Genomic DNA, 27976 nt, shown 5'->3' with positions numbered 1-27976 from the left:
CTTAGAAATGTGCATTCGGAACGCATTAAATTCGTAAGTAGAGGTACCACTGTATTTTAGCAGAATGGTTGAGATCCTGAGTTCACTGGTTTGATAAAACAGGCTCATGGCAAAAGAAGATTACCCATTTGTTCTTAAGTGTTCAGAACAAAATGGAGACTGCGGTTAATTTCAAAGAGATTCATGTTTGCTGCTAATGCATTTCTGAATTATACAGGTTTTATTAGACCAGTGATTGTGATTGTGTATGTGTAGAACAGTTGCACAGTATAAATACTTATAATTTCTTCATTAAAATCTTCACACTGGTGTTTACCCATCAAATTTGGAATTAGAAACCAATTTCCAACCATGGCTTTCAAATCAAGTTTGGAGCATAGACACTAGCCACAGTTCATCAATTCTGACATCATGGGAAATACTAAATGTACAAACTAAAACTGCTCAATAGGTTAAGCGTCCAATCCTATGGCTCATTCACATTCTTCCAAACTGGCCTGGAGCAGAGATTGAGGACCTGTGGGCTTTAGTTATGAATATACTCCAACTCCTATCAGCCCCAGACAGCATGACCAATAGTCAGTGATGATGGGAACTGTAGTCCAAAAACATATGGAGAGCTACAGGTTCCCCAACCTAGGCAAAAGTTATAAACATAGAACACAAAAGCTGTTTGCTCACACAAACAACTGGAGTAAACCTTTAGATACAAAGGGCAGGTACTACCAATGACACTTGGATTCTGGTTCAATACTAATAATGAATATTAAAATTTTAGCATATAATACAGTACTTTTACAAAGTGTTCAGGGTTCTTTATGTACACTCGCACAGAATTAATTAGATTTGAACCAAGAGCTTTTTAGCTCATCTTTCCTGCCCATTGGCTGTGAAAGAGCTGGAGGGACAGTGCGCCTTGCATAGCTGATGGCTGGGGAAGTGGCAGTTGCTGCTGCTCTACCCCGCATGTCAGCTGTTAGGCGGGAGGCCTCAACACAACCGTCCTCTTCGGGTTCTGGGGAGGGTCTCCTCATAAGCCAGAATCCACTTCCAGGATCCTGGCACTGCACGTGTGTGTAGTCGTGCACAAACAGAGTATGTGTAAATGGGAGGTTGCCTGTATTAGTATATTCCATGATGTATAGAAGACCTTGCAATTTGTGCTCCTTGATTCCACACACTGTTTAATCAGTCAACAGGTGAGTTGTTTATAAAAACACCTTTACAAAGTCATTTTGCTTTCTTTTCTTTTCATAGTTATTTAGGATTAACAAAGATGAGCAACTATAAAATCACTAACTGGGCTGTCACTAATGTGGTTATTATTTCAACCCAACAGTGTAACACACTGCATGTATTTGATGGATAGATTTAAATACAGTAAATACATAACATTATTTTGGGTGCTTATACCCTTCCAAAAGTTCACACGGTGGCTTGCAAAACCATAATAGTTAACAAGCAGAGGTATCATTAAGAAGAAATATTCTTACCCTCCAATCTGACTATATCTGGGCAGTAAAAGTGGATCAGGGCAGCTAAAGCACAGCCATCTGTGCCATCCTTCAGCAGATTTTCCACCAATGGGATACAGGGCAGCTGCTTAAGTAGGGTTTGTTCCTTCCTGTAACGAGCCTGTCATGCAAAAATGAAATAAAATAGACATGCCCAGAAACATATGTGAAAACAGATTGTACTGCAAATGCTGTAACCAAGTAGCAAAAAAGAGGGGTAGTTCCAGACCAGACATAGTTATATTATTTTATATAGATTTAGCATTTATAAGCAAAATATAGATTCATTTTAAAGGAAAAAGCAATGCCAATTCCATTCAGAGCAGTGCCAGTTGTACACATATGGCATTTCAATCAATATGGAACAATTCACATAGCACTTAGAAAAGAAATGTCCAGCTTCAGTAGAATAATAATGCAATGGGAACACAGAACAACAAAGATAAGGCACAAATTCTAGTCATCTGAAACCCAAATCTGTGCATAGCTGTTTCAAAAAACCTGTGTTAACTAACAACTATAGTCTTAGAAAAGAGAAGTCATTCACACAACATAAAAGAGAAATGAGTTTGCATACAAACAAACCTATTATTACAGTCATGTAAAACCTGGGGTAAAAAAACACAAACACCAAACAAAGCCCTTTGATTTCCATATTGCAGTTATATTCTGTACACAGATGCAAACAAGTACAAATCATGATGCACAGCATAGAGTGTTCCCATATAATATACCTCTGCTGCCCTTTTGGACAGAAATATACCAAATGGTTAAAAGAGGCACGAGAGCAATGAACTACTGGACCAGCATGACATGGGCAGAGCTATTCATACTAAATTAAACTGTTGTATCAAAGTGAAGCAGTTGGGCAAACTTACAGGAACCAGTTTCCAAAACCATTTGGAAGGAGACTTCAGATGAAGCAGCAGGAAAAAGAAGGGAAAGCAAAGAGCAAAGGAAAGATGAACATTTTGATCAGAGTTTACAATTTAATTTCTTTAAGACATTCTCTTCCAACATTCTAATTTCTGCACAAAAGGAATGATCCTTAGTTGCACTGTGTGAACACTCCCAGTGCTTTCATTAATTGTAAAAGTGGTTAATGAAAGGACTCCTGCAAAAATAATGACTTGGTTTTTGTACTTTTCAGCATGTTTTATCAGAACAATTATCAGTTAGTGGGGGGGGGGGGAGGAATCCGCAAAATGGTGCCTTTTATCCATAAGAAAAGTAGCACTGTTACATGTAAACCATTTTTCTATCTAGGTAATTAATTGAGTATCAGAATTCATGAGATCGGATTATCAAAGTGAAGTACTGGGAAGAAACAACACAGGAACCAAAGAATTACATAGCAGTACTCCTAAACGTGCCTATTTATTGTGATCAGAAACTGCTATGTTAAAATCTCCAATGCCAACCCACACACACACTTAGTAACAGGATTAAAGTGTAAGATTTAAACTTTTTTTTAAGAACGTAGTTTCCCCCTGGAATATGTTGGTAGTGACAAAAAAACATAATAAAAAGCATTCTGGGCAACAATACAAGTCGTGGAGAAAACACATAAGCAGCAGTAATATGAGGTAGGTGCTAATTGGTGAGAATAGTAAATCTATAATAAGACGACCATGAACCAGAAAGATGTATGAACAGTATGTGTGGAAATGTGTGAAATTTTCTGAGTATTTTCATCCCAGAATTTGCTGTTCTAAGACTCCTATGTCTTTTGAAAAAGAAATTTAGGGAACTGGCACAAAAGATTCTTAACTGAGAAATTCTCCTTATGCGTTCAGGCCATCTTCTTTCTTAAATAAAAAAATTCCTTCAGTAGCACCTTAAAGACCAACTAAGTTTTTATTTTGGTATGAGCTTTCGTGTGCATGCACACTTCGTCATATACACTGTAACAGAATCCACTAGGCCTAAAGTAACCCTTGTCTAAAGTAACCCTTTAGACAAATATTTTTAAACTTTTTTTCGCTCTTAAAAAGAGAAGCATGAGGGTTCTACAGAGGCAGTTTCTGAGAGAAAAATAGGTACCAAGAGAAATCTGGTTGCATGGATGAGTGAAGCATGTGAGCATCTTCGGATTGTGGCCAAAAGAAGCCCATAAATCAGTTGAAGGGAACCTTTGGACCTCCAGATGTGGCTAAAATACAACTCCTATCATCCCAGGTTATTGGACATGTTTGTGCAGGCTGGTGGAAGGTGTTGTTCAGCAACATGTGGAGGGCTGAAGGTTCCCCACAACTGACATAAGTGATGTTGAAGTTCATTGGATCAAAAGATTGTGTTGGTGGTGAATACCAGTCCCCCACCCCCACCCAAAATAACAACAAACTGTGTGTGTTTTGCTTTTAAAAGTACATTCAACTGAAGATTCCATATTGTGTTTCTACAGAAGATAATTGGAATTGGTTCATAGGCTTTGATATTTTTAGCTAGAGGCCTTTTTTGATACATAAACTGAAATGTCCAATTTCTGTAAATGTTCGTGCAAAAGGTGTCACTGCAAGATTTACACACTTACACACACACACACACACACACACGATATTCACACATTGTTTCTGAGCAACAAACATTGGCACTAAGTGGCCAGATACAGGTTTTACAGGCCACTTGGGCAAGACAGTCTCATTCCCTGAGAAGGTCCACATCCTCCTCACCATGGCTGCCTATTCCCTTCCCCACTCCCTCTGAGCCCAATCTACACAACTGCCTAGAATAGAATAAGGCAAGTAGAGGATGCTGCTGTGTCTTCTCACTTTTCGTTGCACCTCAGCTGCTTGATGCTTAAGTGGCATCTATGGGCAAGGGTGCGTAGTTCACTCTTTGCTTGGTGCAACCGTTGTGGCCCTTCTGGGATAAGGAGTTGCCTACCGTGGATTATTGCAATATATTCTGCATGTGGTGCTTTGGAAGAGTGTGTCTGGGCAACAGTACAGTAGTTGAGCTCTTAACTGGTGCCAATAGACCGTAAGAGGCTTATCGGAAATGTGCAGTTTTGGTTAATGTTAAGTTTCCAACCCAATTTGAAGTGATGGCTTTGAGCTTTAAGCTCTGCAAAGTCTTGACTATAATATTTGAAGAAATCCCTCCTCCATGCTGTGTCCTGCCCCATCATGGCTTTGAGTGCCCTCCTCACCATCTGAAATGTGGCAAAATGCCACCTAAACTGGACATTCTTGGTGATAGCACTCTTTGCTGTAGCTATCCCTACCCAAGAAGATCTACCTAGCCGACTCCCTTTTATCTTTAGGAAGACTTCCTATCAAATATGACCTACTTATTATATGTTAGAAAATAAATTTCAGCTCTGCAGTTCTTTCCAATTTGGGCAGAGAGGGGTGAAAAATTACAAATCCAAGTGAAGGTTAAAGCCACGACAAGGTCCTCCAATCACAGTGTATGTGGGGGACGGGGAGGTATAAATCTATGAACTGGTGTGACCTAACACACTAGTGTTTCTTAACCTGACCCAGTTCTGAGTCAGTTAATTACAGTCTCCAGTGAAGCAAATAATTTAGCTCCCCCATACACAATGAAAACAAACTGGGGACAGGGGGAGGACAGGGCAAAAAAGGGAGACCAAAGTCATCAGAAGTGACAGCTGCAATTATGTGCCTATGTCAGCAACTTTAGGAAAACTGGTGCAGAAACCTAATGTGATAGCTGCACAGCTGTGAGTGGCACAGTTTAGTAGAGAGCAAGGAAGGGCAGCACACATCTTCTTGAGATGGAGGAATTCTTGGATCCCAAGAGAAGACCACATTTGAAGACTGCAAAGATGACGAATCAAAGGACTGACATGGATTTCCATGGGTGATGCCAGTGTTTGCCACAAAGTGTAACTCATCATGCACAACTCTTAAAGCATCCATATATGTGCTAGGGAACCCCTGACTCAATCAAGCACCCAGGTGCTATGAATGACTATCTGTCATCCAGAAGTACTATGAGAAATGCTGGTGTAACAGGCCACTATCATATCTGCTGTGTAAGCTGTGATGGACCCCAAGTGCAATAAGGGAAAATTTATAAACTCTTTAGATTACTTGGTAATTTAGATCTGGTGAAAGGGTTTAGCATCATTTAAATATTTGAGTTAAAAAAACACAAACACTTGAAGTTATTCTCTGTGGAAAGAGAAGTCACCACACTCTATTTCATATAAAAGCCATTTTAATTAATAGGGGCAGCTAAAGAACCCAAACGGGTACAGCTGATGGGCTATGATTACATGAAATTCCCTTTAGCTTCCCTATTCCTACAACAACCCATTTCACTTCTTTCACTAGTTTGAAAGAGAACTTGTGCAAGAGTAATAGGCAGTCGAAAAGCAGGTATGGCAAGTACATCTCTACTTTCAGCACAATCTTTAATAATAAACATATCACTTTATCTATTTTGTGCAAATATACAAACTCCTCTAGCACCTTAGAAGCTAATAACCTTAATGTAACATAGTCTTTCTAAGAAAGAGCTTACTTCAGTCCAAACAGATGGCATTTTAAATGAATCTATGAATTAAACGTAAACATTTTAATGCAAATAAAATTTCCCCTGATACCACCAAAACGGAGCCAGGTAAGCAAAATAAGTCTAAATGAAACTCTGATGTTTAAGTCTCTATTCAAAAAGCAATTTTACAGCTGTTGGAAAATATATTTCCAAAAGGAAAGTTGGTTGCATCTGTACTGGGATGTTTGTTATGCTTGGTGCATTTCTTAGACATACCTTTTGACCTCCTGGAGTTTCCACACTATGATGCTCTTTTAGCTTTTGCTCCTGCTCCATGATGTCTTTCAGGTGTTCGTTTACCTAAAAAGACAAAAAAAAAAGCCTTCAATGAATTTTGCGCCCTTCCTGAGCTAAATCAGACAACTAATTTAATACTTTTTGCGTGTATAAAAGACATATTGACATAATTTCATTATGTAATGAATCATAAATATTTTCAAGATAGCACAGTTAGATTTCTTGTTATTATTTATACCGCCCTTCATCTGAAGATCACAGGGCAGTTTGCAATATAAAAACACAAAAACACATACCATAATAACAAACAATAACAATAACCCCCCACATAATCATCTTAGGGAAACAAATATCCTATGTTATTTGAAGAGTGTATCTGTAGTATTGTCTTACTTTATTTATCCAGAACATGACAGCATCTTCTATGTCATAGGGCAGATCCGTAGCTTGGAAGAAGGAAGAATACTGCTGCACACATGCAATCACCTTTTCAACACTGATCATTTCAACCGTATATGCCATCATAAGGGTGTCAATCATTGCCAAATGAGCACTCTGCAAAGAGATGTTGTCACAGGTATTTTGAGACTACTTGTCTACAAAAATTAAACCATTTAATCATTAATCACTTATCCAACAGTACAGCTAATGGTGTTTGTTTTATCCATTGTCTCTAGACATACACTTACACATTCAACATTCAAACATATCACTTAATGTAACCTCTCCACTAAGAATATTGAGCGGTTGGTATAAGAAGGTCTTGATTTTGTTTTTTACCCTTGCTTCTTGCCTTGCCCTCACTCCGGACGCTTCAAGTACATGGATCGCGTAAAATGAAATTTCTAATGTGGCTATGGTGGTAAAGTGATTTTTGGGTGGGGTGGGGTGGGGTGATGCAGCTCCTTGCCAAGGGCACAAGGGACCCTAAGCACGCCTCTGTCCCTGTGCAATTTGCTTCCTGAGACCAATTCACAAAGACATCATTATGTCTCCGCCAAGCCAGTCCAACAGGACTGTCAATTTCTTAGCGCATTTAGAACAGGGACATGGAACCTGAGACACTTCAGTTGTTCACAACCTCCGTGCTCCCCGACCTCTGGCAATGCTGAAGTCCACAACATCTGGAGGGTCACAGACTCCCCCACTCTGATTTAGATATTTGATTTGTACAATCTTGTGTACACACAGCTTCTTCAGAGACCTGTGGATTGACTAAGTAAGAGCAAAAGGATGGGATGCAACCCTCTGCTCAACCTTTCCTCCCACCATGAATTACTGCAGGTTTCCACTTTAATGCGAAAGGTTGTTTTTTTTAAAGAAACAAACACAAAGCTGCAATTGGATCGTTGTAGTTAGGCTTGACTTGATCTGCCAAATAATCTCCAAAATCTCCTGTAATTACTGCTTACTTTGTGTGAATTCCAGAAGCTTCAGCCATGCTGGAGATTTAGGTCTGCATGGTAAGAAGCTTATTGAGTCTTGAAATACAATTATTCTCAAGCACCATAGCTAATGCTTCCTCTGTTTGCCGCATGCTATTTGGGAATTAAATCGCTTTGCACAGAAGAATCTTGTTCAAACAATTCATTCACACAATCTTTGTCACAGTACACATATGGTAAATGTTTGCCAGGTCTTCTCTGCAGCACACATGGTAAAGGTACACTTACATTAAAAGGTGTTAACAAATTAGCTCTGAAGGCTTTATTTCAAAACAAGACATTTGAGCCAAGGCAAGCCAAATTCAACTACAGTATATAGGACTTATACTATGATTTGCAAGTTACCATTAACTAGATATTTTAACTGAGCATTACCACCATAACATTTTTTAAAATGGTTGCTTATGTAATTTCAGAGCAGATTATGTCTGATATTTAAATATCTTTTTGTAAAACTTTTTGCAACTACAGCATTATTTACAAGCTACTTAAAATTCAGGTACAGTATCTGAAATTACATTTTTGCTTCTATTTCTCTTTATATCGTTTTATCTAAAACAACATTCCTACAGATATTAAAATGTCAAATAACAGAGGGGGGGGAGAGACATTCCTCAAGAAGTGTAGAAGAATGAAGTACAGTCATACCTTGGAAGTTGAACGGAATTCGGTTCAACTTCCAAAATGTTTGGAAACCAAAGTGCAGCTTCCGATTGGCTGCAGGAAGCTCCTGCACTACAAAATTGTAGGCGATCATGGCAATCAAAATGGCTGCCATGCTTTCACGATAAAAAATGGGATGTCCTGGTCTGGGACACTTGCAAGGTATGCAATCCCCTACCCCGTCCTTTCCTGTATTTTGCCAGACCAAAGCTGGCAACCCTACTCAGACTATTGTTGTGAGGATAAAATGGGGAGGGGAAGAACCATGTATGTGATCTCTGCAGGAAAAGCGGGGTATAAACGTAATACAGTATACGAATCATAATAAATGCTAGATATAGAAAAATCTTGCATGCGTACACATTAAATTATCTGTATGTGCAAATGAAAGAGCTATGTGGATAAATGCCTATGCATCTGTTTTCTTGCACAAAATTGCCTCTAGGGAACATTTGTTCTTGAAGGTCAATATAAAGATAAAGCTTAAGTGGTCTGGATAATGCTGTAGCTGGCATTATGTGAGTGCCACTTGCGTTTCATCTTCACAAAAGATGAAGAATGTATTTTACAGCATTATGTGGGCCACCCTCAATTTTTAAAGACTGAACTAGTGAGTAGGGATATTTGCACTACAAAGGGCAATTATGGTCAGTTGAGTCCAAGTGGGTGGTATCCTAAGTTACCAAATCATTCAAGCTTCATGAACAGAAAACCTTCCTTATAAAGTAACCAATTTGGCAATTATTTCTATCAGTCAATTACCGTAAATATTTCCTCTCCCCATACCGCCACCAGGAACACCAAACAACAATAAGCATGAAGTAACACACACTGAAAAATGTGGTGTTCTATCATCAACAAGAAAAAACCCAAAGAGTCAAATTCTACTCTTTTTTTTTTAAAACATACTTTTTATTAATTTTACAAAATACAAAAAAAAACAAAAAACGGTACATACATAAACACCTTTTCCACCTCCTTCCTACCCACCCACATGGGTCCTCCCCTGCCACAGAAGTATCCCATGTATGTGAACAGTCAGAGATTGTCCATTTTATGCTTGGACTTCTGTCCTCCTCCCCCTCCCCTGACCCCAAAGCCCCCCCCCCCTGCCACCAGGGAGCTCCAGCAAACCAGGGCAGTACGCAGGAGGCCATCCATCCAACCATCTATTGTCATACCAAAAAAAGAGAAAAATAGAAATAGGAAAAAAGAGAAAAAAGAAAGGGCAAAAAAAGAGAAAAAAACAATACAAAACAGAAATTTTTTTCTTACATTCATAATTGTAAAACCATATTTTGTGGGCTTCCCCTCCCCCCCTTCCCCGGTTTTCATCCCTTTTTTATCATCTGCAACAGTTTCTTACTTTATAAAAATACACCTTTGTATCTTATACAACTTATAAATCAATTGTTAACATTTTCATCTAATATTCAAATCATTGAAAAATCAAACTCCCATTTTATCTTCCCGTGCCTAATTTTTACTCCCTCTATAAGCCTCCATATTTTCACATTTTTCCAAAATCCATTCACTTTTAAAACTATAACTATTCTCAATTTAACCTTACATCCCCGATTACCGGCTCCACCCCCCCAATCCAGCAAATTCCATAATCAGCAGACCAGTTATAAACCTGTTAATCCATCCTTATAATCACAACATCACTTTCCCTTCACCCCACCCCCTGTTTACAGTCTTTTGCAAAAGACTGTCAAATTCTACTCTTGCAAAAGATTAATTGCAGAACTTGAATGTTGACAGATTCACAGGAATTCTATTTAGCGAGAAGGGTAATTACACTATTATTTAAGTCCCATAGAATTATTTTGTACACAGTGCCGAGTTTGGAAATCTTATTTTTTATACATATGTTGTTTGCAATCTTCTCCATGAAGCATACACTTACTGGAAATAGAAAATGTCTATTTTTAATTTAGAATGAGATTCCTTAGATCAGGCTGGGGAAACTGTAGCCCTCCTGATGTTGGTGGACTGCAAGCATCCCTGACCACTAGCCATGTTGTCTGGGGCTGATGGACAATAACTTCCAATAACATTAATTATTGTATAGCTTGGCAAATCTAGCAGTGCATTAAGTACAACGATGCATGCTTAACTCAACTTTTTTTCACACTAGGGGCTGCCCCCCTGCTTGCTTCACTTGCCAGACACACCTACCCTCCACTCTACCTCCAAACCAAGCCAACCCACCCTAAGACCTTGGGGGAAAACCTTTATACTGGTGCAGCAGCCAGGCAGGTTGAAGAGTTGGCCAACGTGCAGTGGCAGAAAGCAAGTGGCTTGTTCTTCCTTTGCCCACCTTGGCCATTCCCTCCTGTCCCTGAAGTCAGCACAGGGAGCAGGCTGGGCATAGCCTAAGAATTCTGTGGGTATCCCTAGGCATGCTCCCTAACCCTACATGCTACTGACACATGCAATGCCTGGGATGCAGTGGCATCAATGGCAGCAAGGGATCTGTAGGCTGGCTTGCTAGTTGCCGCTTCTGACCACCTTTCTCATTACTGTGCTGCTCCTTCTGCATCCTATTTGGCAATTTGTGATGCAGCAACAGATCTCCAGGTCACCTGGGGAAGAAGAAGGTAGCCAGGGGGATCAGGCCTTTCCCCGTGCACCCAGGCCTTCCTTTAAAGGTAAAGGGATCCCTGACCATTAGGTCCAGTCGTGACCGACTCTGGGGTTGCAGCGCTCATCTCGCGTTATTGGCAGAGGGAGCCGGCATACAGCTTCCAGGTCATGTGGCCAGCATGACAAAGCCGCTTCTGGAGAACCAGAGCAGCTGTTTACCTTCCTGCTATAGCAGTACCTATTTATCTACTTGCACTTTGATGTGCTTTCGAACTGCTAGGTTGGCAGGAGCTAGGACTGAGCAACGGGAGCTCACCCCGTCGCGGGGATTCGAACTGCCGACCTTCTGATCGGCAAGTCCTAGGCTCTGTGGTTTAACCCACAGCGCCACCCGCGTCCCCGCAGGCCTTCCTTTAACACCCTCCAAATCATTTTTTTTCACTGTCACCTGCTGTTTGCTTCTCGCCCAGCTAGCAGAGGAGAAAAAGGCACACTTACTTGCCCACACTCCCCTATGCATGCACACTCACTCAGTCACCAGTGTGACAATGGACCATATAGCAAATCTAGCATAGAGAAATTTCCTGCCCCAAGTAATAAGATTACAGCAATATAACATCAATGATTAAACAGAACATTTATCAATAATCAAGTCAAGTGTTGGGCCGTAGCTCCAACTTTCTTATATAAATAAGTCACTAATCTTAGGCCTCTTGGTTATATAACCATCGATAGTATCAACTTTTTAGATCAACTGAGTTGGCTATTACTATTGTAGGTCAATTTCAGTGGGTCTACTCTAAGTATAACTTACGTCAGATACTACCCAATGTGTTGCTGGTTTTGCCTTTTGAATTAAAGAACCACTGTCTCTCTTTCATAAAATTTCATTTTGAAATATGATCCTCTCAGTTCTAGGTAGTTTTTACAGCAAATCTGATCCTGCTAGAAGATAACCATAAGGGCCAAATATTTGATTCACACATCTTTGCTGTTCTCCTATTTCTCTGATGAAATCAAATGTCCAGGTTTAGGGAGATAACTGTGCCTTCCACTTTTCCTCATTATGTTTCAAGCAATTTCCTTCCCAACCCACTTTCAGTATCAGATCCAGGCTGGGGATAAAATTGCTTGAAGCACAAGATGACACAGCAAGGCAAAGCAAGAGACATGGTAGGATTTGGCTGTTCTCAGCACGGGCCCCATTTCATGTTTTAAAAGGAGATTTGTCCCCAGCTATGCATGTGATTGAGTGGTCAGACACATTAACATATATATTGCTGGCACAGAATGCAGATGTCTATCAGTGATCTACCAGAAAGTTCATTGCTGGGAATTTTTATGAACTAGGCGCAACATGGCTCATAGCAAATGTTACAAGTTGTGTGTGTTTTGTTTCTCAATTTGATCCTTTTACACAGTTTTGCATATATAGTGGTATTTTATGCATTGTGACTTGCAGTTATTTTTATTGATCATAGTTTAGTAATTATTTATTGTAATCGTTAAGAGTTAATTTCTGTTTAATTGTCATTTGCTGATGTTTTGAGAGTTATTTTTATTGTGTACTGTTATATTCTAATAGATTATTGAATATTACGGTACTTTTTTGGCATAAGTCATTCCATTTTAAAGTTATGTTTTATTATGACTTTTTGTATTGGATCTGATTATTGCAAGGTGTGTGTTCTTTGTTGTGTATTTTGTTACTGTACACCTCCTTGTGTGTAGTAATATAGAAAGATGATATACAAATTAAAAGTGGAATGGAATAGAATTCTTTTAAAACAATAACAGCCGAGGTTACTCCTGAGAGATCTTGCAAAATTTTTGCAGAGCACAAAAAAGCATAATGGGGTGTGTGTAAAAAGACCTTTAATATTTTATACAATTTTATACATTATCAAGGTTCAGGCACATATGCTCATGTGTCAGAAAACTGGAAAGAAAATAAGCATTTTGTTTTTCCTTCTCTTGTATCTCAGTAACTTTTATACACTGGCTTAATTTGTAAGTGAGTCTAGTATGAGAAGAGCAGATCTGATAAATGTACTATTGGGAATTATGTCACAATCCAGATGATTGCTTAGGTGTCATATAATTATAAGCAGCAACTTGATTATACTTTGTAAAAAGCATTACGAGTTATGTCACTGCCACTTAAGCACGCTAAGTAACCTGAAGAATGGGATCCAGAAGTTGAAGTTTCAGGGTTGTTGTTTTTTAAATCATTGCAGACTTTTAAAAAGTAATAGGTAGAATTTACTGTTATAAATTAGATCTGTTAATAATGGAATTTCAAGTAGTCATCAGTGGGAAAAGTTTGAGAACCACTGCTTTATGATGTTCAAAATGTTTCATAGACATTCTCTCAGACATCCCAGCTATCAGTCTGCATGGTAGGTCAGTACAACGGTCCTCACATTACAGGTTCGGTGGCCAATCCAAGATATCATTAAGTGGCCTTGAGGAGAGGTGAGACTGAATCAAAGATTTCTCCGCTCACAATATTAGTCAAGCACCTGGAAGTGGTTATAAGGTGACTGGGGAAGCATTTTAGACCAGGCATCCCCAAACTGCGGCCCTCCAGATGTTTTGGCCTACAACTCCCATGATCCCTAGCTAACAGGACCAGTGGTCGGGGAAGATGGGAATTGTACTCCAAAACATCTGGAGGGCCGAAGTTTGGGGATGCCTGATTTTAGACAATCCAGTATTAAATTAAAGATGAAATGCCTTTCAATGGCCTGGCTCCATCTATACCATGGTTTCCCAAATCTTGGGTCTCCAGCAGTTTTTGGACTAAAACTTCCATCATCCCTAGCTAGCAGGACCAGTGCTCAGGGATGATGGGAATGCTAGTCCAAAAACAGCTGGAGACCCAAGCTTGGAAAACACTGATCTACATCAATACTTTGATGGGAATGACAGACTTACTGAAGGAGTTTCACATTACACAGAAGGAAATTAGCAAGTGTCACACATGCATGATTGTGGCTTGTCTGAGAATCCTCAAAAAGTGACCCCTCAAAGGATCGGTATCCATGAATTGAAACTGTAATGCACAATCCCTTGTGGGCTTCTGCTCCACTTTAGTACATATTAATCCACTGCATGCAGGGGGGGGGGAACCACTTGCAGATACTGTTGGTCTTGTTGCTATGCCAGTTTAGCACCACCCTAGATGCTTTTAATTTGTATTTTTACAAACATGCTGTGAACCACCTGAATGAAGACTGTGGGCCACTGGCTGCCCAAGGACCACAATTTGGGAAACCCTGCTTTCACGTATGCAAGGATGTAAAAGAGACAGTCTACTTTGCAATGACTCCCTACCAGAAATATTTGCACTCTTGCGACTGTAACCCACAGAATTCTAAAAATATTGTAAAAAGAGAGAGCTGTAATACATACATCTCTAACATATACCAGAGGGATCACTAATGTAATTGTTTCAAAAATTGGCAGGTTCTCTCTTTTCACCTTGTAAGCCTATCACCATGGAAACTAAATGGTTCTTAATAGCATCCCTTATGGCAACTGCTGTTTCTTGAGATGCAGGTGGGGGACTATACTGAACCTTTGTTTTTGTTACTGTATGCACTTTCATCACTTCCACACAGTGTTGTTCTGTGACTAATACACAGCTTAAAATAATCAAAGCACTTTTATTAAAAGGGGGTAGCTTTTCTTTAAAGAGAGAGAGAGGCAGATTTAGTGTCAATATTAAAAAGCACCACTGTTGTTTTTTAAAAAGAGCTCTTGTTTTGAAATCAGACAGTCTGTAATAGAATTCCAGATTCATAGCACATAAAAATGAACACACAATAGAGAAGTACTTCTTCTGGATTGAAGGGAAAAAGGGAAAGAGTGTGTGTGCACGCACACACACAGTGGAGAAGGCAACATACTGAAAGGGAAGTTATTACAGGTTTTTGGTTGACCTCTACAATACATAGTTTTGCTGATCCATAATCAGGGCACTGCTAGATCAGAACACAGGCGGTGGCCAACCAGATGCTCCCAATTTTGTATGTTTAGCTATTGTGCAGTAACAGACTTAGGACAGGAAAGCTTAGGTTTAAACCCAATACAATACCTTGGTTCCCAAACTCAATCCATTCTGGAAGTCCATTCAACTTCCAAAATGTTCGCAAACCAAGGCGATTGGCTGATTGGCCCCAGAAACAATGCTGACAGCCAGAACGGATGTTTGGCTTCCAAAAAACGTTCGCAAACCGGAACACTTACTTCCGGGTTTGTGACGTTCGGAAGCCGATTTGTTCGGCAGCCAAGCCATCCGGGAACCAAGGTACCACTGTACCTGCTTTGACATGGAACTGAATGGGTTGCCTTGAGCTTGTCGCTGTTTTGCAACTTAAACTATATCACAGGATTGGGCTGAGGATTTAAAGAACAACAACAACAAATGACTTCAAAGAGTGTCATGGTGAACTGCACAGTTACAAATCAAAAGTTTATACCAAAAAATGTTGCACATAGCCCAAACACACATTTTGACAAGAAATAGTGATTACACCAAAGCTGTTTGTAGGAAGGCCTCAGTTCAACCTCCTGCTTCCTCTACCAAAGAGAATTGACTTTGTCAACAATTTGCTGACCAGGATTATGCACAAGCAGTCCCATCAGCTAAATCAGGCAGGGACACAGCATCTGCACTGACTGTGTGGGGTTCATCATCTAGCAAGGGATGTGTGCTGATGCTTACTTATTATGGCTATATATGCTTCACTGGCTTGAGACAGCTACATATAAAGCAGCTCTTGGCAGGACTGGATTTCAGATATAAATCAACAAGCTTAATACAGTAAAACTCATCCCACAATCCCATACAAATGTCATGCAGCACTCACACAGTGCTAGCTTTTCAGCTGGGAGTCCAAAATTAGAAAACTGCTGGTATCTCTGAAAATCATTAATAGTGAAATGTATCGCATCTCAGTTGCTTTTATAAGCTTCTGTTCAAAAGAAGCTTGTAAGTAGGATTGTTCATTTATGTATCTGTAAATCCAGGAAATGTTAATTTTAAAGGCAGGAGGTCAGGCACACACTGCAAAATTTAGGCTTCTTTGGAATATATGTATTTCACACTGGGTTCTTTTATTCAATTTTGAAATTCATTTATTGCAAGGTACTTTATTCCTATAATATTCTGGACTGCATCCAGTAAAGGCACATTTTAGAGAGAACACAGGCTTAAGGAACTTTCTAGGAAACAAAAGAGCAACCGCATAAGGGCACTCATTGTTAATGAGCTTTGAAAGCTTTGAAAGAGTGCAGCCCCAGCGCCACCCAATAGTGGGAAGTGATGAGATGGATTCTGTCAGACTCTGCTTTGCACAAAGATCCAGGTTAGGAGGTCTCAGCTGGGCATTTCCGAGGCTCCAACTTAAAACCGAACACATTAGTGGCATGAGAGAAGTGGAGATGGACAGGTGGGGGGGATACTTATCACATAAAGACTCGTGTCCCCTTTAGTCATTACAGTAATACAAACCCTACAGAGTGATAAGCTGCTGACTAACAGATTTACTAGAAAGCTGACCTGCACATTTCCTCATCTAGTGGATAAGGGACTGACTGTGACAAGTTGGCAGAGCGATGACAGCTAGACAGAAAGGGAAGGCCCAGTGACTGGGAAAAAGCTCAAGCACTGCGGGAGGAGATGAGATGGCACTGTTACATCAGTACACTGAAGTACCTTGTGGTTTAAAATGATAATTAGATATAAAGCCACAACGAAGGGCTTATTGGGAATCCGGAAGTTAATGCTGTTGTAAAGAAGCTTTATTCAGGGAATGCTACTAAACATTATGAGGCAAGGGCAAGGAATTTAAGCTACAGCTCAGGGATCTCTCGACTTTCCTGAGCTCCTTCACTCTTATTCATAAACTGTGTTGGAAAAGGAAAAGCTTCTTTTGGGCAGTAAAATTAACTCTTTTTAACATACTACAGACCTCTGGAAGAGTTTCTGTTCTATTTACCTTGCCTTGTCTCTCTAGGGTGCTGAAGTATTTGAAGTAGAAGTATAACCTCGATTAGAGAGGCATGCTCAATCTCTTCACTACAGAAATTAAAATATTATTATTAAAAATTGTAGTAATGATGTTAAACATTTAAAATGCTCTGTCAAGTCATGGGGGAAATTTTCACAAAGCTTAGGATGAAAATGGACTTATCTGCAAGAACTGTATTTGTTTCTTAACTCATGCCTGTGCTTTGTTGTTGTTTAGTCGTTTAGTCGTGTCCGACTCTTCGTGACCCCATGGACCAGAGCACGCCAGGCACTCCTGTCTTGCACTGCCTCCCGCAGTTTGGTCAAACTCATGTTCGTAGCTTCGAGAACACTGTCCAACCATCTTGTCCTCTGTCGTCCCCTTCTCCTAGTGCCCTCAATCTTTCCCAACATCAGGGTCTTTTCCAAGGATTCTTCTCTTCTCATGAGGTGGCCAAAGTATTGGAGCCTCAGCTTCACGATCTGTCCTTCCAGGGAGCACTCAGGGCTGATTTCCTTAAGAATGGATAGGTTTGATCTTCTTGCAGTCCATGGGACTCTCAAGAGTCTCCTCCAGCACCATAATTCAAAAGCATCAATTCTTCGGCGATCAGCCTTCTTTATGGTCCAACTCTCACTTCCATACATCACTACTGGGAAAACCATAGCTTTAACTATACGGACCTTTGTCGGCAAGGTGATGTCTCTGCTTTTTAAGATGCTGTCTAGGTTTGTCATTGCTTTTCTCCCAAGAAGCAGGCGTCTTTTAATTTCGTGACTGCTGTCACCATCTGCAGTGATCAAGGAGCCCAAGAAAGTAAAATCTCTCACTGCCTCCATTTCTTCCCCTTCTATTTGCCAGGAGGTGATGGGACCAGTGGCCATGATCTTGGGTTTTTTGATGTTGAGCTTCAGACCATATTTTGCGCTCTCCTCTTTCACCCTCATTAAAAGGTTCTTTAATTCCTCCTCGCTTTCTGCCATCAAGGTTGTGTCATCTGCATATCTGAGGTTGTTGATATTTCTTCCAGCAATCTTAATTCCGGCTTGGGATTCATCTAGTCCAGCCTTTCGCATGATGAATTCTGCATATAAGTTAAATAAGCAGGGAGACAATATACAACCTTGTCGTACTCCTTTCCCAATTTTGAACCAATCAGTTGTTCCATATCCAGTTCTAACTGTAGCTTCTTGTCCCACATAGAGATTTCTCAGGAGACAGATGAGGTGATCAGGCACTCCCATTTCTTTAAGAACTTGCCATAGTTTGCTGTGGTCGACACAGTCAAAGGCTTTTGCATAGTCAATGAAGCAGAAGTAGACGTTTTTCTGGAACTCTCTAGCTTTCTCCATAATCCAGCGCATGTTTGCTATTTGGTCTCTGGTTCCTCTGCCCTTTCGAAATCCAGCTTGCACTTCTGGGAGTTCTCGGTCCACATACTGCCTAAGCCTGCCTTGTAGAATTTTAAGCATAACCTTGCTAGCGTGTGAAATGAGCGCAATTGTGCGGTAGTTGCAGCATTCTTTGGCACTGCCCTTCTTTGGAATTGGGATGTAGACTGATCTTCTCCAATCCTCTGGCCATTGCTGAGTTTTCCAAACTTGCTGGCATATTGGGTGTAGCACCTTAACAGCATCATCTTTTAAAATTTTAAACAGTTCAGCTGGAATATCATCACTTCCACTGGCCTTGTTATTAAGCAATGCTTTCTAAGGCCCATTTGACTTCACTCTCCAAGATGTCTGGCTCAAGGTCAGCAACCACACTACCTGAGGTGTACGAGACCTCCATATCTTTCTGGTATAATTCCTCTGTGTATTCTTGCCACCTCTTCTTGATGTCTTCTGCTTCTGTTAGGTCCTTACCACTTTTGTCCTTGATTATGGTAATCTTTGTACGAAATGTTCCTTTCATATCTCCAATTTTCTTGAACAGATCTCTGGTTTTCCCCATTCTATTGTTTTCCTCTATTTCTTTGCATTGCTCATTTAAGAAGACCCTCTTGTCTCTCCTTGCTGTTTTTTGGAAATCTGCATTCAGTTTCCTGTATCTTTCCCTATCTCCCTTGCATTTTGCTTGCCTCCTCTCCTCCGCTATTTGTAAGGCCTCGTTGGACAGCCATTTTGCTTTCTTGCATTTCCTTTTCCTTGGGATGGTTTTCATTGCTGCCTCCTGTATAATGTTACGAGCCTCCATCCATAGTTCTTCAGGCACTCTGTCCACCAAATCTAAATCCTTAAACCTGTTCCTCACTTCCACTGTGTATTCATAAGGGATTTGATTCAGATTGTATCTTACTGGCCCAGTGGTTTTTCCTACTTTCTTCAGTTTAAGCTGGAATTTTGCTATAAGAAGCTGATGATCTGAGTTACAGTCAGCTCCAGGTCTTGTTTTTGCTGACTGTATAGAGCTTCTCCATCTTTGGCTGCAGAGAATATAATCAATCTGATTTCGATGCTGTCCATTTGGTGATATCCATGTGTAGAGTCGTCTCTTGTGTTGTTGGAATAGAGTGTTTGTGATGACCAGCTTGTTCTCTTGACAGAACTCTATTAGCCTTTGCCCTGCTTCATTTTGAACTCCAAGGCCAAACTTGCCAGTTGTTCCTTTTATCTCTTGATTCCCTACTTTAGCATTCCAGTCCCCTGTAATGAGAAGAACATCCTTCTTTGGTGTCATTTCTAGAAGTTGTTGTAGGTCTTCATAGAATTGGTCAATTTCACTTTCTTCAGCACCGGTAGTTGGTGCATAAACTTGGATTACTGTGATGTTAAAAGGTCTGCCTTGGATTCGTATCGAGATCATTCTGTCATTTTTGAGATTGCATCCCATTACAGCTTTTGCCACTCTTTTGTTGACTATGAGGGCCACTCCATTTCTGCTACAGGATTCTTGCCCACAGTAGTAGATATGATAGTCATCCGAACTGAATTCGCCCATTCCCTTCCATTTTAGTTCACTGATGCCCAGGATGTCGATATTTATTCTTGTCATCTCATTTTTGACCACATCCAGCTTACCTCCACTCATGGTTCTTACATTCCAGGTTCCTATGCAATATTTTTCTTTACAGCATCGGACTTTCCTTTCGCTTCCAGGCATATCCGCAACTGAGCGTCCTTTCGGCTTTGGCCCAGCCGCTTCATCAGCTCTGAATCTACTTGTACTTGTCCTCCGCTCTTCCTCAGTAGCATGTTGGACGCCTTCCGACCTGAGGGGCTCATCTTCCAGCGTCATAACTTTTATATGCCTGTTGTCTTTGTCCATGGAGTTTTCTTGGCAGGGATACTGGAGTGGCTTGCCAGTTCCTTCTCCAGGTGGATCACATTTAGTCAAAACTCTCCACTATGACCTGTCCATCTTGGGTGGCCCTGCATGGCATAGCTCATAGCTTCTCTGAGTTATTCAAGCCCCTTCGCCACGACAAGGCATTGATCCATGAAGGGGCATGCCTGTGCTATTCTTATATAAAAGGGGTGTGCATTTAATTAATTAATGTGGATAAGGAGAGGTGAACCTTGCCACCCCACCATTTTTCTTCTAGCCCAGCTCTGATGCTGAAAATGGGTTGACCTGGAAGTAAGCATATGGGCACCCAAAACGACCTTACACAGAGTCAGACCCTTGGTCTATCTAGCCCAGTATTGTTGACCCCCAACTGCGAAAATCTCTCCAGGATTTTCAGCAGAAGTCTTTCCCATCACCAAGAACAAGGTCCTGGATGTGCCAAGGACTAAACTTGGAACCCTCTGCTTGCAACAGGTGTTCTTCCACTGACTGAGCTATAGCCCAGGCATCCCCAAACTGCAGCCCTCCAGATGTTTTAGCCTACAACTCCCATGATCCCTAGCTAACAGGACCAGTGGTCGGGGAAGATGGGAATTGTAGTCCAAAACATCTGGCGGGCCAAAGTTTGGGGATGCCCGCTATAGCCCTTAAGGCAACAGAGCATGGAGACATATTGAAGGGGAAAGCATCACTGATTGCCCCTTCTGGCATGGAAATTAGACATCTTCCACCTCCTGCTTTTTCTGATTATCACCAAGAAGACCCTGACCCACCTACAATACTTCAGCTGTCACTGCAGGAAACAGATCAGGGCCTTCAATAAGGATCTAACATGCAAGTGCTGCATGCAACACACAGGGAAAAACAAACCCATATTTCTACAGCCAGTGCTGGTGCAGAGGTTGTAGAAAAATTAGGGTAATGTTGACTACTGGGAGAATGAACTGCTTGACTTTGCTTTCTATAACCTACTGAATTTAAAAAGTATCCCAAACCCATCTGACGCCTCAGTCCAGATACATTCTCCATCTCCTAACATATTAACAGTGGTACCTCGACTTACGAACGACTCGGCAACCGAATTTTTCGACTTGCGAATGGGGCAAATGGCCGTGCGCTTACGAATGTCTCAACATCCGAAAGGAAACCGCGGCGGTTTTAGATAGGGATTTTTCAACTTACGAATTTTTAGATAGGGTTGCTTCGACTTACGAATTTTTCCGCTTCCAATGCACTCCTATGGGAAATCGCGTTTCCAATGGCGCTTTTCGACTTACGAATTTTTCAACCTACGAAGGTGCCTTCGGAACGGATCAAATTCGTAAGTCGAGGCACCACTGTAATATTAAAGTGATTTTCTTTTTTAATTGCAGCTTTAAAGTGGTGACACTGAAGACCGATGTATTTCCTAGTTTAGAGAGATGGGGGTGGAGGGAACAAAACCAAGACAAAATTTCTTCGGTGGATGCCCTCAGCAAACCACTTTCCGATATATTAATTACAGTAAGCACTGAACTGTAGCTAACAGAGTTTCACTTATATACAGAGTTCAATGAGTACTGTACATTAATTAGGCCCCAGAGAGATGGGAGACCTTTTCACTATTTTACTCATACTGTATAACTAAAGGATTGACACACACAGGGTCAGATTTTTAACATTCACAAGCCTAGGTATTTATTTAAGCTTAGGATGTTGGAATGTAGCTGCAGGATATTGAAAATCAGAGATATTGATGCCCTAGCAGTTATTCACTAGAGCAGTCTTTCCTACTCTTCTAGTTTGATTTGTAATCTAGAATAAAGCTACATGACGCAATTCAGTGTGTGTTCAGAAAGCCAAACATCAGACACAGAGCTTGCTAATATACTGGAATATTAAGCAGGTAGCATCAGTAAGAACACAGCATTGTTCATTCCAGTGTAATTGATTAGGAGGTAGGTTCTCATCTCAGTTCAGCTTGCATAGCTTTATTGATCAGAGCCACACAGACAGAGCAGATATCAGTCAATAGCTTTGCAGCAAGTGTGCCTTATTTTCTATATACAACTTGCCTTATTTCCATGAAGAAGCTAAGAGAAAAGGGAATCACAGCTTCATAGGTGTTTAAAGTGTGATTGTCTAATCAGAGCTTTCGATGTTGGTGACACACCTTTTAGGCATGCATCATTTCACAACACAGTAATTCAGTTTTACTAGCAAACTGGAGGTTCAAATCACCCCTTTCCAGGTCTGGAAGGTACGCGGGCAGCATTTGCATGGCACACACTGCAGCCAACACACTAACGTGTCATGATACACACTTTGGAAAGCTCTGGTCTAAATTATTATTGTTATTGTTGTTATTATTATTATTATTATTATTATTATTATTATTATACATTTTTTAAGAACAAGCTGTGCCTAGGATTGTGCTGACTGCTCACCTGAAGAAACAGGTAGCTACGATTCTATATGCATTCAATCCCAAAGAAACTCCGAAATTGTAATTATGCAAACTGAATAACTGGCATGCTCTTTTATTTTGCCAGTCTTTAAAGAGAAGGGCAAGCAACAATTGCTGAGTACAGGAAATGCAGCCCAACTACTGGAAATGTTATTCTGCCACCTTTGTGACTTCTGACATTTCAGCAGAGGCTGCTGACTTATTTCCAAGCATATTTTCACAGCCACAAGAGACAGAAATTTTTAAAACAGTTAAACCTGTTATGACACTCTGTGCTTTTTCAGCTCTCAAACAGAACTGTGGTACACACATGGCCCTTTCAAACCCACCTCTGCCCTGGTGAAGGAAAGCCCCCTTCCCCCTTCCCTGAGAAAGGAATGTGCCTATCATCTCACTCATCTCTCCATACTGATCCCTGACCATACCTTGGCGAGATCCAGCTACAGCCATGTAACATACAATTTGATGAAACACAAACAGTAAGGGAGTATAGCCATATGCAGGCACATCTGTTTTATATGGTCCTTCCTTTCAAAAACAGAACAAAACTTGGAGAAAAGTGGTGTATAAATTTATTAAATAGATAAAATAATAAATTAACGCCCCCAAAAGTGGATATGGGCAAGTACATATGTTTACACAAGGCAAGATATGTGGCCATATAATGATGTGCAAAGCAAATCAGCAGATAAATAGAATTACATCAATTTAATAAGCTCAGCAAATTGTCCTAGAAAAAGGAATACCAGAAGACAGACAGAGTAATACTGCTCTCACACAGGTCTGCCATTTTATGCTATATTCTGCTAAAAATGCCACATCAACTTTGAAATCTCTAGACAAAGGATAGTCCTCAGTGCTAATTGCATTATAATAAATCTTCCCCTTTTCCCAACCATTCTCACATTAACAACAAAGCTAATTGCCCCTCCGAGAAACAAGAGGCAATCTGTAGGTAGCATCCAGTGTAGTGTAATAATTCTTCCTAATGCATACTCTTAACCTGGATTACTCAAAACAGATTTAGCAGATTTTTGCCTCGCCTTAGGCCCCACTAACAAGATAACTGGGAAAAGCATATGACATTTAGGCCTTTTAGCTAGTGCAGGCAAAAAAATCTAAGTAATGCCAAGACTTTGTATGATTGAGATGCTGTAAAATAGTAACAATAAAAGGTTGGTAACCCATGCTTTGTACATTTGCTGGTGTACAGGTGCTGAATACCTACGGAGAAGCATGAGTACCATTTCAACCTTTATGGTGGCAGTGCACACAGAAGCTACCAAATTTAAATGGTTCCTACAAGTCAATCCTTCCATTTGGAATGGCTACATATGGTGGCCTTATTCCTTTTAAAAACCACACACACTGCTCTTGTACTAACTGTTTACAAGTCTCAGAAGGAATACGGTCTTCACAGTCCTAAAGCAGCAACAAGATTCTGGTTCTCTCATGAATTGTAATACCACCATGATTTTAGTGTTACACAAAGAAGCCTCTAATTCCCTGCACTCGTTTCTCCCCATAGTCTATCTTGCAATTCCTCTTCTGCAGCAAATTATAGCTCTCTCAGTTTCAATGCAACAGCAAACTATGGTTTGCTGCAAAAGTGAATGTGCAAGCCCCATGCTCATTCTTGCAAAGTCAAAGCAACAGTTTTATGCTATGTTTGAACTGAGCCACACTTTTTAAGGAACACGTGAAAATTTGAAGTACTGTAATAAGAATAGCGCCAACGTTAATATCCAAAAGAGGTACCAAATTTGTTAAATCACACATATCATCTCAGAAATAGCTTGGAAACAGGGATAGGGCCATAAGTCTGTGACACAGCACATGTTTTGTGTGCATAAGGTCCCAAGGTCACCCCCAGGAATCTCCTGTTGACCTAGAGTAGCAAGAGCTCTCTGTGCCCGAGAACCTGGAAAGTCATGCCTAATCAGAATAGACAATACTGAATTAGACAGACTGTGTCTAACTTCAGGTTTGAGGTGGCTCCCAGTACTGAGTCTGCATCTATACCAGAGGGCTCCCCCCTGCAGGGTTGCAGAGTGGCGGAACTCATCAGGTTTTGCAAATGGCAGCACCTGCCTGTCTGGCACAGAGCACTGGTGGACGGAGGGGAACTAAAGGAAGTCACGAGTAGGCCATTGGAAGAGGACCCTGCCAGCTTCTTTAGGATGCTGCATGGTGATGCCAGGCCTGGCTCTGACTCTTCCTTATTAATTTAATAAATTATATATACGGCTTGACTGTAATAAGACCTCTAAGTACTTTACAAGAACTAGTAGGATTATAAATAAAAATAAGTTAGCAACAAGTAATTAAAGCTTTTCAAAGATAATTAAAATCTCTCTCTCTGTGTGTGTGTGTGTGTGTGCATACCGTGTTTCCCCCTTTTTAAGACACCGTCTTATTCTTTTTTTTACTCAAAAAAACCCACGGTGTCTTATTTTCAGGGGATGTCTTGTACCTTAAGGCCTCCTCAGAGGGGCCAGGCAGCTGGCTCGGGGTGCTGCTGGGCGCTCTGTGCGGTGCTGCTGCAGCAGCCGGTTCCAAGCACCAAGGCAGCAGGCTGCTGGCTCAGTGCTCCGCCTGGTGCTGCTGGGCGTTTCGAGCGCTCGGCGCTGCGGAGCGCTCCGCTCTGCAGCCGCCGGTTCCGGTGGCGGGGCGGCCGGCAAAAAATTAAAAATTAAAGAGGCCAGGCCGCTGTGCTCCTGTAAAAAAAAACCCATGCTCCTGTAATAAGGGATCAAAGTAGGAACGAGAAGCACATAAGGAGCTGGAAAACGCGTGGGACAAAGATCCTGACTTGATCACAGCATCCCCCCGGTGAAATCAGGCTGGGGGAGAGGGGATCCCATCAGGAGGATCGAGCGATCCTAGGGAACCCGATCGAAGCGGCAGGAAAAGGAAGGCAGGATCCATCGGGCGGGAAGTGAGGCGGCGCTAGGACCCGGCGGCTCCTTTGTTTGGGGCGGGCGGGGTGAGGGAGGGGGCGAGGGAGGAGGAGGGGAGGCGAGGGAGGGAGGGAGGAAGCTCGATGGCGGCGGCGGCAGCAGAAACGGCGACGGAGGGTCCCCTGCTTCCCGCCGCCGCCTGCCGCCACCTCCGGGCCCGCGGGCAGGGCGGGCGCGCTCACCTGTCTCGGCTGCGGTCGGCCCGGCCCTCTCCACCCAGGCGCTCCAGCTCTGCCCCGCGAAGTCATCGAGATTCGGCAGCCGCCGATCCACAGCAGCCATTGCTGCTGCTGCTACCACCGCCGCGCATCCACGCACCGCCATCACCGCACGGGAACGCGCAGCCCTCCCCGCTGGCCGCGCTCCGCTCTGCAGCCGCCGGTTCCGGTGGCGGGGCGGCCGGCAAATAAATAATAATAAAGAGGCCAGGCCGCTGCGCTCTGCCCGGGGCGGCAGGCTGCCTCGGGCAGGCAAAAAAAAAGAGAGGCCAGGCTGCTGGCGCGGGCGCTCCAGGCGTTCGCTGCTGCAGCAGCAGCCGGTTCCAGGCCCCTCTGGCTGGCTGGGTCCCGCTGGCTGGCTGGGGCGCTCGACGGTCTCGTTCTACACGGCATGGAGGTATGCCTTATTTTCGGGGGGTGTCTTATGTTTCACTAATGCTAAAAAATGCTGCCATGGCTTACTCTCTGACTACGTATTAAAAAAGGGGAAACACGGTAGGCTTGTCCAAACAAAAAGGAAGCTTCAAGAAAGTGCAAGGCACCTTCCAGAAAACAGACAGCAGGTGTTCCTCTCTGGATGTGGAAGATAGTATCTATAAAGATGCAACACCCATCATGCTGAAAAATGAGTGTGAGTACCAACACACTTAGAGAGTACAGCATGCACTTTGTCCAACAGTCAGTGCAACTGCTTCTTTCTAGGGCATTCCTCTTCTTCCAGGAGAAAATATGTGGCGTACACAATGAACAACACTCATGCATTCCATACATTTCTGTCTCTTTGAAAAGAAGTGTGGTTCTGAATCACCTCTTGGTGATGGAACTATACGTGTAGGGTCAAGTTTTCACTCGTACGTTTCCTTGCTCTTTACAAGGACACATATTCTATTCTTTCACATGAATATGGGCAACTTCTTCAGGTGTGGGGATCTCGATCAGTCAAATCTCTAATGTAAGCATTTACATTAATACAATATCTCTTTATAATCAGCGGCATGCAGCTAGCCATTTACTAACTGGTGGAAACTGAAACTACCACCCAGTAACACCACTGTGAACCTTTCAAAAGGTTAGAAAGAAGCCAGCCCAGTAAGCAGCTTTCCATGTGGAACCTTAGTTAGCACATGGCTATGCCACATGAAAGCCAGATAGCACACACCCCTATACAGTGGTACCTCAGGTTACAGACGCTTCAGGTTACAGACTCCGCTAACCCAGAAATAGTACCTCTGGTTAAGAACTTTGCTTCAGGATGAGAACAGAAATTGCACGGCAGCAGCGGGAGGCCCCATTAGCTAAAGTGGTACCTCAGGTTAAGAACAGTTTCAGGTTAAGAACGGATCTCTGGAACGAATTAAGTTCTTAACCAGAGGGACCACTGTACTTACTTTTTGGTCCATTGATTTCATGGGTCTACTCTTTGTATGACTTTGCTGGATATCACCCAATACCTTCATAAGATTGCTTTAAAGCAGTGTTTCCCAAACTTGGGTCTCCAGTTGGTTTTGGGCTACAACTCCCATGATCCCTTACTAGTGGTCAAGGATCATGGGAATTGTAATCCAAAAACAGCTGGGGACCCAAGTTTGGGAAATCCTGCTGTAAAGTATGTTGGCAAAGATAAATGATTTGCTCAAAGGCCACCTAGTGAGCTTCTAACCTCAGCATGCCTCCTCCCAATTAAAATAATAACAATCCTGTATTTCAGGATTTCTATCGAAAATGTGAATGCCTACCTAAAGACAAATTCAGAGGCGAATGTCACAACAGTATCTTAGCATGGTATTTTACCAAAGTTTAAACTACACATTCTTCAATAATGGTAATTTCTTACTACACTTAATATGTGTAAATGGCTTATTATGAATGAGCAGTGTATTAGTGCAGGCTGCCTGATCATTTCCTCAATGTGATCATACTAAACTCAGTTTGAGATGAAGGGATCCTACTGCTGAATAGACTGAAGGAATTAATAATTTAATCTGGTAGAATACGTTTCACAAATTTAAGGTTTTGTATACATTGTAATAGATAGGACACACACAAAAAAAATATACATCTGCTTTAAAAAT

At 41.6% G+C, this 27976-nt stretch overlaps 1 protein-coding gene across 1 annotated transcript in view; it reads right to left on the bottom strand.

Annotated features, from left to right (window-relative positions):
* Positions 1-27976, bottom strand: part of CAMSAP2 (calmodulin regulated spectrin associated protein family member 2) — a 79505-nt gene that overhangs the window by 30222 nt on the left and 21307 nt on the right. The window contains exons 3-5 of the mRNA XM_035121788.3: positions 6672-6833; positions 6258-6341; positions 1494-1635 (exon numbers count right to left, since the gene is read on the bottom strand). Coding sequence (XP_034977679.2) covers positions 1494-1635; positions 6258-6341; positions 6672-6833 — 388 coding nt within the window. The remainder of the gene's footprint in view (positions 1-1493; positions 1636-6257; positions 6342-6671; positions 6834-27976) is intronic.

Source organism: Zootoca vivipara, chromosome 7 (assembly GCF_965207765.1).
Source record: "Zootoca vivipara chromosome 7, rZooViv2.hap1.1, whole genome shotgun sequence".
Taxonomy (NCBI): domain Eukaryota; kingdom Metazoa; phylum Chordata; class Lepidosauria; order Squamata; family Lacertidae; genus Zootoca; species Zootoca vivipara.
The sequence above is the reverse complement of the archived record's forward strand: the minus strand, read 5'-3'. Positions and strand labels throughout refer to the sequence as shown.